The following is a 12722-nucleotide window of genomic DNA, read 5'->3' as shown; positions in this document are numbered from 1 at the left end:
CTTGCTAGGACTGAAAGCTTAGTCTTTCTGGAAGCTTTGTTTGAATAAAACAGCTTTCTGTTGTTGGATTTCAGAGAGCAGTTTGATCACTAGTCATTATGGCACCTAAGGCAAGGTGTGAAGGGTTTCTTTCCCTTCTGCACACGGGTTTTGGTATGGTAAATAGATTGAAAGCTCTTTCCCATGCAGTGTGTACCTCTGTGTCTCTGTCTCCCTCTCTATCTTTTTCTCTCCTTTTTCAAATAAGTAAGAAGAAAGAGAGGGGATGTGATCCCACGACTCCTAAGGGTTTGTGATAGCTGTGAGGGAGGTACTCATATAAACAGTGCATATATGCATACAGTGGACTGAATTCAAATTGCTTCTTTACCCAACTCCATATGTTAACTTGCGAGTCCTGCAGGGACAGATGATTTCAGCCTGCGGGTGGACACCCAGGATGAGTGGCTGGGGGCTGAGGGATGCCCTAAAGCAGAGTGTTCTCTGACTGCCCTGGCCAGGCACTGGCCTCTGGGACAAAACTCACTTGTCCACCAAATAAAGAGCATTACTTTGTATGCAACTCTTAGCAGACTGACATTGCCATTGTTGAGGTGTCAGAGAGGTTTGCAATACATATTCCCTTACCTGGAGGCTCACTGAGCAGACACTGAGGATATTTACTGTGTGATGTTGGGAAAACATTAAGGAAACAATCCGTTGATTTGCTACCGATGTGACATTTTTAAAATATATTCAGCTGTTCTCTAAAATATTAACCAAACATGAATAATGCAAACTGAGGATGTTTAAAATTCAAGAACAAACACAACTTCAAGTTTTACTAGTTAGGTTTCAATTACATTCCATTTTGTAGAAAAAAAGAAAGACATAAATTATGGCTTCCTGCATTTAGTAATGTGATGTACATTGCTGGCTCTGTATGAGCATGGGAAATAGCATGTTTACATTAAATGCATGTTCACTATCAGGGGAAAGGATATAAAACCATTCTTGTTGCATCAGAAAGCATTTTAGATGGATTGCTTATCCTCAAGTCATTTGTGGAGTTTTTTGTTTGGACAAAGACATGGTAAGCAGGAGTTGCTTTGTGTTCAATTTGGTGCTCGCATTAACTTAGATGATAGAGTTATGTCGGGGTGAGTTTAAATATATGATTTGAGGCTTACAAATGATATTAATACTAAAAAGTCCACTTGTGTGTGGAATCCCAGACCTTTTCCATGTAAATACAGTACCTGCATGTCTGTATCTGATAAGGAAACTGTCATACATGTACATTTGATCTCTTTTCTAAAACTGTTCTTCAGTCTTTGCAACAGAATGAAGATACTAAATATTTACTGTCTTGACCCCCATAGTGTATTTTAATTTAGAAGATATTTTGTTAAATGCTTCAGAGACAGAAAAATTTTAGGACAGAAAATTTTAATGATAATTTCAGGATTGGGATATTGGAATGGTGTTCCTCCTTTTAAATTTGTTTTCTTTTCCTTTTATTGTTTTTTTGGGATTTTTTTTAGTGTTGCGATCTTGGATACCACGCTAGTCTGAACAGAGCCCTAAGAACATACCTTTCTGCAGAGTATAACCTTGAAACTTCCAGGCATGAGGGATTAGACATCATTGAAAATGCAGTTGACAGCTTGGAGCCACGAAGTGACAAGCAGAGATTCATGGAAATGTACCCCACTGCTTTTTGTCCACCAATGAAATTTGAGTTCCAGTCTCATATGGGTGATGAGGTCTGTACGCTGACAAGTATCCCCACGGTGACTGTATACCAGGATAGAGAATTTATCCCCTTTTACACATAACAAAAAGCTGCTATTGCTACCCAAAAGCCAGTGGATCAGCAATAACATTTTGCAAAACTGGCAGCACTGTCTGTTTCTTCAAAGTTCTCATGTAAAAACTGCTATGTTATTATATTCTGTATCACACATAATAACATGGATGTGAATTTGCTGGTGAACCACTGCTCAGCCAGCAGCAGTGTAAGGAGTGACTTTATGACTTTACTACCTGCCTCACTCAGAACAGAGTTTGTGGGTGCTATTTGAGAGCAGCTGCAGAGCTGCTGCAAATTATTCATGCTGCAATGCAGCCTTTTTCCCCTTCTTCCTCCCCCATTTTATCATCTGGAGATCTCAAGCATACAGAGTACCCCGGCTGTGCCCCGTCTGCTACACCAAAGGCCTGTAGCAAAGCAGAATGCAGAATCACCTGTGTACATGTTTTTTTCTGAAGGTAACTCCAGGGTTTGTGTTTCTGTGTGATAGAGAAGCGATACAGAACAGCCATACAACAAGGCTGTGCTCTGTAGTCATAAGATGTGGTATGTAGTTCCACACCTTGTAACACACAAATACTTTAAATTTAGATGGACACGTTTTGTCTACTTTATGAAGTTTTAATAGCTTCAGTAGGAATCCACCTTGTTTTAAGGAGAGCAACCAAAGACTATTGGCTGGTTTTTTTAATTACTTGCATCTTACACCTCTTTTTGATTCTTTGTTAGGTTTGCCAGGTCACTGCCCAGCAACCTGTGCAAGCAGAGCTTATGCTTAGGTATCAACAACTACAGTCACGATTGGCTACACTCAAAATCGAAAATGAGGAGGTAAGACCTATGTCTACAAGAGCTAAGCATTGAACACCATTTTCAGGAAGGTGTGGTGTTTTCTACCTTGTCAGAAGCGCATAAATGACCCTGAAATAGCTCTAATCTGTATAAGCAGTTTTATTTTTAAAAATCAAATACTGACAAATATGCTAAAGTAGATTTTATAGAGGTTTGAAAATTTCATTTTTTACCTGTCCATACATTCACATTACTGAGTTCTGTGTTTTGCAGATGCTTCAGTGTAAACTTGTTAGAGCACATATTTTTTAATTCTTGTGGCAGAAAGCCACTGAGAACAGTTATTGTCTTCTGGGACCACTCTCTGTCCAGTCCTCAAATTGCTACTTCTGTAGTACAAAGGAATTTGAACTGTCTTTTGTGGTAGCTGAGTCAAAATCTCTTATGCTCTCAGCTACAGCTATTTATAAACACAAGTAATGAATGCCTGTGATGGGAACAGCTCACCTGGCAAAATAAAATGCATTTTTTTTGTAAAATACGAAAAAATTGTGCTGTTCTCTTTCTCCTGCTCTGGCAACAAAGAAAGGTCTCCCAGTGGGAATAAACCACACTTTTAGCATAGTTAAGGCATTGTTGAAGTTCTTCAGTTTAATTATGTTCCTAAATGAAAACGTAGGACTAATTTAATTTCTTCATGTACTTTACTGATAAGTTTTCAGGATGCCAGTTTTTCTCATTTTAGGTTATATGTTGAATGTCTGTAACAAAGTGTTAATGTCCATGACACATGTACAGTAGTCTTTAAAAAAAAACACCTGCATTCAGAAAGTATCTCAAGGTAACAAAGACAAAAGGAAGGAGAAAGATTATTTCTTTCAGTGAAGTGCAAGGGCATAGGGGTGCTCCACAGGTCATAGGAAGTGCTGTGAGGCTGATGTAAATTGTTCTTGCTCCAGCACTGTCTTTCAGCTATGTATTCCACTTATGCAGTCTAAACATTGCTGTGCTCCTCATGATAGCACTTCACAGAATAGGGTAACAGATTTTTTTTTTCTTGGAAGAATGTGTTGTTCTGGCAGCCAGATCCCTGAATGTACACATTCAATATAACACATTCACCACATTTAGGAGAGCTGACCTCCAAAGTTCTGTGTTGTCTCTATTGCCTCCCAGATTAGGGTTCATAATCAAATCATGTCAGGTTTCAATTCCAATTTCAGGAAACAAATGTTTGAGTGCACTACAAAGCCAACACAAGTATATGTTTGTATTTGTGGGACCATGGCAAAACAGAGAACTAGACAGGAAACCTAATCATGTCATTCTTCTGTTACTTAGATAGCTGTTATAGTGACTTTTCACATTTACACACCAGTTTGTTTGAAGGGAATGTGCCAGAGAATTACCATGAGTAATAAGCTTCCCTTCCAAGCTGCTCCTTATATATATTTATCTTCTAAGCTGTTCTATATATATATTTATATTGCATTTGGCAAATTGTGCTTTTTAATACCAGGTTAAGAAAACAACAGAGGCTACCCTTCAGACAATACAAGATATGGTCACCATTGAAGATTATGATGTGTCAGAGTGTTTCCAGCACAGTCGCTCAACAGAGTCTGTGAAGTCAACAGTCTCTGAGACATACTTGAGTAAGCCTAGCATTGCAAAAAGAAGAGCTAACCAGCAGGAAACAGAGCAATTCTATTTCATGGTATGTTGGTTGCTTCCTCATTCATGTGATACAGACCAAACACCTGAAGTAAACATTATGCAGAAGTTCCCAGAATATATATGTCATACATAGTAATAGATTTATCTGCATCTCTACAGAAATTCAGAGAATATCTGGAAGGTAGTAATCTCATCACAAAACTTCAGGCAAAACATGACTTGCTGCAGAGAACACTCGGAGAAGGTAAATATCACACGATAAACTGTAAAGTGATTCCAGACTATACAGTGCCCACTGGAATGCTAAAGGTACGCAGGAAAAGAATTACGGAACTTAAAGCTTAATTGTCCAGTAAACATAGATTTGATTTTTACCAGTCATAGTTTTGGTGCAGTGGTAAGAGTACACACAAGAAATCGGTTTTATTTCTTCAGCAGATCCTTATTTCCGCTGCACAGATGTTTAGACAAGTGAGTATATTTGGAAACAGAATTGTTGAATGAAAAATCTCGTGTCTGAAAGGAGAACTGACACAGTCTCTGCAGGCTGATTTAAGAGCTGTGAAAAATGTACTTTTGCATCCTAATGATTTCTGTTGACTTGAGGTTTTTTTAAGAGTTGGGGGACAATGATATTTTTTAAGCGTACAGAATTATCCAGGATGCATCACTTATAATGGACGCTCTAATGCAGCATTTCTAACACATGGACATGAATGTCCTTGCAACCTAAAAACTCAGTGGAGCATTTATGGAAGATAAAAAGTGAAATCCTGATCTCACTGATGTCAGAAGGGAGATTCTTGTGGACTTAATGTTGATTTTCTACCAAGTATTTGCATATTGTAAACTGAAATTAATGAAAACTAACTGAATAGCTCTATAACTGCTGATTATCATTACTGCATATAAAATTATTGCATTACAAATTACGATAGCAGAGAATTATCCATTGTCCTGAACACTCTCCACAGTTTTTAAAAATACATCTTAAAATTTAAACCAAGTCAGCAAACATCCACGATCAAATGAAATAAAGCTGAATTAGGGCAGTAATCAGGCACTATGCACAGCTCCAGCCCTCCCAACAGGCACTTCCTCTTGGACCAAAGGGAAAAGGGGAATTGCAGTACAAGCCTTGAGGGCTAGCCCCACAGTGTTACAGACTTGAGAGGAAGTGAGATCACACCACAAAGAGTAAAAATCCTCTCCTGAAGGTTAAGGACTGTAATTTAAAGTTTAGACTCAAGAAAGGAGACCTGTCCTCTAGAGAGTGTCTCTAAAAGATGTATCCATTTATTTTCTTTTTACTTCCACGTATCTGTTGTTAATCACATCTCTTCTTGCTTTTAATGCAAAAGCCTAGTTCACAAATCCAGTTGTGGAGTTGCCTAAAGAGCCATTAGCAGTTCAGTGGCTGTGGCCCAAACAAAGCCCCTGTCCAGAGAGTGACTGAGGTTGGGGGTAGAAAATAAGCAGCATTTTCTTGCAAGGCTGGACTGTAGAAGATGGTAGCTGGTTTTAGACAACTAATTATGTTATCTTCTTTCTCATGGAAGTTTTCGTTTAATAGGATTTTTATTTTGAATGCGTACATTGAGCAGTTTATACAAAACAATGTGCAGCTGATGTCAGTCAAAAAAAGGGGAAATTTCTCCTCTGAAAGCTCATAGAAAATGTATTTGGAAAAAGAAAGTGAACGGGAGAAAGATCAAAGGAAACAATCTGTTGCCTAATACGTGTTGGAAAAAAATAAGGAAAGAATTATTTGAAAGGAAACTAAAGAAAAACTTCTCAGCAGGGTTATCTAAATGATAGATTGCCATTAGGGTTTGGGCTATTCTGCCATGCTCCTCAGGCATGCTTGGATAGTTGTGTTTGAAGAGATCCCTTCTACCCACCAGCTGTAACCTCCAAGTAGTCAACCCATGTTGCCCATGTTTTGGCACATATTTGTTGTCCCATCATCATTGCGTAGCACATACAAATAGTACCCCAAACATACACATTTACATTCAAAATTGATATTTGGAGCAAAAGCCATCGTTTTTGCAGGTGAAAAAGTTCAAGTACTCCCTTCAGTTGAGGCATATCCTGCATTACAGTGCACATGCCTGGGAAGGAGGACTTGGATTCTGAAAGTTCCTTGAATATGGATGATTGAAAGGATCAAATTACAGTGATATTAGGAATGTTATTGCTGTAGCTAATATAGAAATGAATTTGTTGGAAGTGAACTGCTCCCCTGCTCCCCTCAAACTGCCTTTTCTGGGAATTTTCATGTCAGCAAGACTGCAGACAAATAACAGTGTGCTGTGTTAAATAATGCAGGGGAGAATGGGGGGAGAAGGAGATGATTGTCTGAACTGTAAGTTTTCCTTTGGCACCCTTTCTTGCTTTTATTCAAACCTATATAGTGTAAGGACATAGGCTGAATAAATCCAGATTCCCATCTGGTGTCCACAACATTGATAGCATTTGGCTTCTGTTCCAGTTTATCACCTGCCTGCTACAGTCTGCTGCTGTTTATGGACACAGCAGATATATATTCATGATCTGCACAGCAGAGATAGATGGAATGCTCTGTGCTGAGTCTGCATCTACAAACTTGGAAAGTAAATGAGAAATGCTCAAATGAAATTGATACTAAACATAGGAAGCACACTGATACTCTTATTAATCCTAACCCTAACCCTCATCTATTGAAAGAACAAATCAACAAAGCAAAGGGAAATGCAAGAAAGCAAACAATGAGTTGTAAAAGAAATTGCCTCTGTGGCCCAGATACTTTTTTTACTCTTTTTCTATGATAGGTTATATTTCATACTCTTCTTTCATCTCTCTTTTTCACCTATCTAAAATGGATGGCAACAAGATTTACATGTCTTAATATCAGAGATTTTTCCCAGAGCTTATTCTTTGTGCCACCTTCATGGGATCCACACTCTTCTGGTACTGCAAAATATATTTTCAAATTAGGGTTTTCAGTACTGTGCAGTACTTTGGGTGCATCTGGACGTTGGCACATAATATAATGTTTTTCATATCACTGGTTTTCATTCTTTCTGGAGTCTGACAAGCTTTTTCTGGTGTTACTTTTGAATTGAGCAATGTACTTAGACCTAGCCCAAGTGATGCTCAGAGTGATTTTCAGAGTCATATCTGTAGTTCTGTTCACTGCATAGGTGTTTAATTCTTCCCTAATACCTTACTTGAACCTGTTAATAGTGAATTTCATTTGCCACTTTGTAGTCTTTAAGTCTTTTGAAGGGCTTCACAGTTTTGTCAAGACTTGTTACCGAAGTATTTCAATCATCTGCACAATGTTCTGCCTCCTTATGATTTCTCCAAGGCATTAATAAATGTCTCACGGATTGCATAAGTGGTCCTAATGAGTAAATGGCTGTTACATTTTTTGCCATGATGAAAAGAGACCATTTAAGTCCACTCAGTTTCCCTTTTCTTCCCTGGTTTTTGATCAGTGAGAATATTTTGCCACTTGATCCATGATTGTTTAGTTGCTTTAGTCACCTCTTGGGAAGAAAGTTATCAGGGGCCTTTCAAAGTCTAAGTAAATTAATTGAACTGATTCTCCTTTATCCAGTATTTTACTGTCATGTTCAAAGATTTCTAATAAATTGATAGGGCACAATCTCCCTTTGTCAAAACTGGGCTCATTGGAACTCATCGTACCATGGCCTTTGTTCTGTTTCATTATTTTGCTTTTCATTATGATGAATTGACATGATGCATATGCCTGACTTACTGGTCTGTTGATCTGCAAAGATTATGCGGGAACCTTTCTGGAATATGGTATTTGCTTCTTTACAGTTCCCTGCAGTTCTTCTCTGTGGTGTTTCTCAGTGGTAGCGTTGTACTTTTTTCCTGCAATGCACAGACAAAAGAGAGGAGAGACTTTTCAATAGCTACTGGTATCTAGAGCCCTGTATTTTCAGCACTGACCAGGTTTAGGCACAAGGCACAGGGGCAGATGTTATCTGATCTTGGCGCAGCTCTATTTCCATACTGATTTAGCCACTAAAACACATGAGCACGAACAATAGACATTGTTTGGAATTTTACTTGAAATTATTTACAGTATCAAGTGACTCTTTAATCTGTGGGCAGGCTTCTTAAAAGTTGTTCCATAACATGGGTTGTGTTTGTATTTTAAATGGAACTGTGAAGATAGTAGATAACTGTTTGTTATGTAATCGTATATCTTTTGCTGGTAACATGAAAGTTAGGGTCAAAAATAATTACCTAAGTGTAATTTAGATATAAAAATTTCTCCCTAAAATGTACAAATGATTGTTTCCTGTTTGTTGAACTTTTGTAGGTCACAGAACTGAATACATGACAACAAGGTAAGATATTTTTATCTGACTTGGTTTAGGGTTAAAAATAAGGTAAAATCTAGAAATTACAGATATTAGACTAACTTTGTAAGGGTTTATAACATTGTTGCTGTTGTTACATAAATTATGTACAGACCATGTGTGTTTTAACTTTCGGCATTCCTGTTTCAGCATGCTGATGGATAAAGGACCAGACTGTTCATCTTCCTCATTCTTGTGAGCAGCTTAGGCCAGTGTCAAGGGTGTGACAAGCTGGGAGATCCTTAAAAATAATTGTGAATCACATGTCAAATTTGGAAGCTGCAGGGGTCACTTTGGTACGAGTTGTCAGAGATCCTTGCCTCTCACAGTTTGTGATTCACTTGGTCAGGATGCAGAAGAACCTGATAGGAAGATCAGTTTAGGCAATAGGCTATGTCTTTGGTAACCTAGCTCTGGGCACGAATACCTGCCTCCCCCAGCATCCATGTGTTTGATGCTTAAATGGGTCTGTATATTCACAGAGGAGAATAGATACAGTGTTAGAGCTCCCTGCTTTGTGCTGCACATACTTTTTCAGTTGTGTAGTGCCATACCTTTGAAGCCACCTCCAGATACAAACCCAGATGAGCACTGCAGCCCTCAGGGTATGAGACTGTGGGGGGCCGTGGCAACTGTTTGGATTTGCAGCTGCCAGTTGTATGTATCACTGCTACAGGCAGTGTGTCCAGGTGACAGCAGGAACATCCAGCCCAGCTTTCTTGGTCTCACTCCTCCCTTCCCTTTCCATGCCTTGCTCAATGCCTTCTCTTTCTCCTTTTTGCTTCCTGGACAAGAACCATCTTGTCTGGTCCCCATGTTCCTGGGGGCATCCCTACAGACTTTACGCAAGGTTTTCTCCTACCACTCCATGATGTTTTCTAGCTCTGTAAAGTTGGACTCGCTCACCTACTTTCATTACATGACATCAGTTGAAAAGCAGTAACAAATCAGAGCATTCTTCCCAATTGCTGGCATTAATTCTGACAACTGTAACTCTGCTCCCAGATGCTACCATTCCAGGAATGCACGGAAATCAACAAATTTATGTCTAATAAGAAAAACCTTATTTCTTGACTCCAGAGCAGGCGATTCATCAGACTCACATCATCCTAAATTCCCTACTGTGCAAGCAGCTGAAAGAAGATGGAGGACTTAGGCAATGATTTTATCTTAGTTAAATGGGGGAGCAGCTTGAATCCATCTTACGTCATATCTTCTCTAAATGACAGCTGGTCATTTAGAGAAATAAATTCTGAGGAGTAGAGGCTGCCAATGCATTCCTCAGCACCAGCTCCTGGGCTCTGGCTGGGACCTGCCTATTGCCCCAAGGTTCAGTTAAGTTTCCAGTATGTGAGACATGCAAACAGAAATGTTGTTCAAGGTCAAAGTTAAATTGTAGAAGGGAAGAGATATCTTTAAAGATGAATTTAAAACAGCAGATAGTACTCCAACAGACCAAAGTTCCACCACTGAATGCCCTGTGCCTTATTGTTCCTCACTGGTTCTCCAAAAACATTTGATTTTTTGCTAATTCCCAAAAAACCTATAGAAACATTGGACTGCTGGTGCATAGGAACTAAGTAAGCTGCTGGCATGACATTCCCAAAATAGTTTGTGACCTAGAGAACAATATTTATTTCATGTAATCTCTTTCAGTTGTAGTCATAACATGTGTAACACACTAGATAAACATTTTGCAGACCAAAGTTTTGTGTGTTCTTCCATTTCTTTTTATTTTTGTGTTATGCTGCTTTTATTTATTTGTTTCAAGTTGATATTCTTTTAATTCCTTTAGCTAATTAGCAAGGTGGGTTTTTTCGTGTGTGAAGTTGTTGATGGTTGGGCGTGGAGGACTAAAGCTATTTAACCTTCCTGGCTCTACTTGAAAATGCAGACAGTTTGGTTTTGAAGCATCTTAGGAGTGTGATGAGCAGCTTTAATTTGCATTTGAAGTTTTTTCAGCATGAAGCAACTTTTCAGCTTGATAAGAGGTTCTTTGAGTGGCCTTTGTTCTGCCACGGCTGGCAGGATGAATTCCAGTGGTTGCTGCACATTTTATGAATGACCACAACAAAAAAGGCCATTCCGATTGTGCAGTGTTTGGAATAAATGTATGTGGTAAAACCACAAAACAGGGATTCATAAAGAATGTCATTATTTATCCATAAGTAATGCATTTTTAGTGGGGGAGTTCTCCACTCTTTAATCACTGTTACACTTAAATTTGATGGAAAGTCTTTATTTGATAAGTACTGTGTTTATTTCTCCCTTTATAATGTTCTGTTGTTTTGCCATGAGCTTACAGACATTTAATTTTATTGTGTGACTTAATTCTGCGTTGCTCAGTAATCATATTCCCTTCCCTTAGGCCTCCAAATCTTCCCCCTAAGCCCCAGAAACACAGGAAGCCCAGACCCCGATCACATTATAGTGCTAAGTTGTTTAATGGTGATTTGGAGTCGTTCATCAAGGTACTGGCACCAGCCACCCCAGTGGCTGATATCAACACTTCTTACTATAATGGTCACCACCTCACAGAAGCTGAGGCAGATCATTATGTTTAAGTCTGTCCTCGGGCTCTTTTCTTTCCCGGTTGATCAATATAATACTTCCTGAAGTCAAGGGAAAGAAGGGGATTCGTTTCTCATGTTAGCCTCCCCACAGTTTTGTTAATCAAGTAGGAATAGTATTGGCAGCCTGCTTTTATTAGGAAACATAGCATCGTGCAGAAGATAGGATGTGGTGCATCTCACAACTTAGCACAATTTCCTACTTGCCACTTTCACTACATTCAGTGTTCAAAGTCCGTGGAAAAGGGAGAAGTAGTTTTACCCTGGGTTTGATATCCAGCTTTTGATTTCCTGTGACTTTAGGAATTTATTATATTGTGTGAAATTGTGACCACGGCTGTTCTGGATCTTGTTTCTTTGCTGTATTTACTATCTTCCTCTTTCTCATACTTTTATTTCTAATAATGCTTCTAGCCGAGGCCGAAGGAACTCTCACACAAGACATCAGGTATAGTTCTGGTGACAAGAGAACCAGCTCTGCCTCGCTTTCGGGTTGCATTCATGCCTGGCTCTAAATTAGTTCTTTCAAAGACCTGGAGGGAGAAGTTTGCATTAAGAAATGAGTGTATGAGTACAGCAGGCAAAACTAAATCAGAGCACAATACTTGGAGGGATTGTAGTCTTAAATGATGGATATTTGCTTATTCATTTTCAAGCACCTGCCCAATTAGTGCCTCCGGACAGTAGCTGACACTGCTAAGGAAAAGAGATCTTTAAAAAAAATATAAAAATACATTTATAAATGCAGTGAATGAAATTCCTGACTGCAAGCTCTGTGAATTGGATTTGAATGTTATGGGGATTTTTTTTTCCTTCTTCTTCAATATAGCTATTGGCAAACGTTTTGCAGAACAAATTCTGTGCTCAGTGGCACCATACCAGTTTAGCTGTCTTTGAATCAAGCTTTCAGCCATCTTCAATACAACTATAGGGAAAACTATTATTATTGTTATGCAGGAGGTGCTGTGAAGTGCGAAGACTTTCAGAAATCATCACATGATGAAAGAGATGAGTATCATGAACAGATTCTTGCTCAAGGATAAAAGTAAGCAAAAAAGCAGAAATTCTCAACAACGAAAGTCCCTGGATTAGAGAAGCACAGAGCAAATCAGGAGAAATGATACCCCATAGTTTTCCCTCACAGAGAAAGGGGTTATAATACATGGCAGAGTGGGTGACAGGGCTTATTTGCAAGTGGGAGTCCTACATAATTAGTCTTTCAAAATGGAAGAGGTCAAGAAAGCTGGTAGCCTTATGACAGATTTGCCAGTGTGGGAGCTACCCTAGGACAGCATCTCTGCCCAAAGACCATATAATTCCTGATAGGGATTAGTCATTTTGACAGTCACGAAAGGATTACAGCTAGTGAAATATAGTATCTCACCAAATTGCTTTTTGTTAGAGTTTTGCATCATAAGAAATTATAATTAGTCCCAAACATACATTCACTGACTACACATATCAGATTAAATTCACAGCAGCAGTATGCTCACTGTTCTTGACATTCACCAA

At 38.9% G+C, this 12722-nt stretch overlaps 1 protein-coding gene across 2 annotated transcripts in view; it reads left to right on the top strand.

Moving 5' to 3' along the window:
- Positions 1-12722, top strand: part of SRGAP1 (SLIT-ROBO Rho GTPase activating protein 1) — a 137631-nt gene that overhangs the window by 93705 nt on the left and 31204 nt on the right. The window contains exons 7-12 of one of the 2 annotated variants that reach the window (XM_027721196.2): positions 1524-1745; positions 2522-2623; positions 4104-4301; positions 4421-4505; positions 8601-8628; positions 11009-11111. In XM_027721196.2, the coding sequence (XP_027576997.1) occupies positions 1524-1745; positions 2522-2623; positions 4104-4301; positions 4421-4505; positions 8601-8628; positions 11009-11111 (738 nt within the window). Of the gene's footprint in view, positions 1-1523; positions 1746-2521; positions 2624-4103; positions 4302-4420; positions 4506-8600; positions 8629-11008; positions 11112-11624; positions 11659-12722 lie in introns of both variants that reach the window. The other variant, XM_027721197.2, reaches the window with a different exon arrangement.

Source organism: Pipra filicauda, unplaced genomic scaffold (assembly GCF_003945595.2).
Source record: "Pipra filicauda isolate LSUMZ 115617 unplaced genomic scaffold, ASM394559v2 scaffold247_size1415610_pilon, whole genome shotgun sequence".
Taxonomy (NCBI): domain Eukaryota; kingdom Metazoa; phylum Chordata; class Aves; order Passeriformes; family Pipridae; genus Pipra; species Pipra filicauda.
Note: the sequence above shows the minus strand (reverse complement) of the source record. Positions and strands in the feature narration are given on the sequence as shown.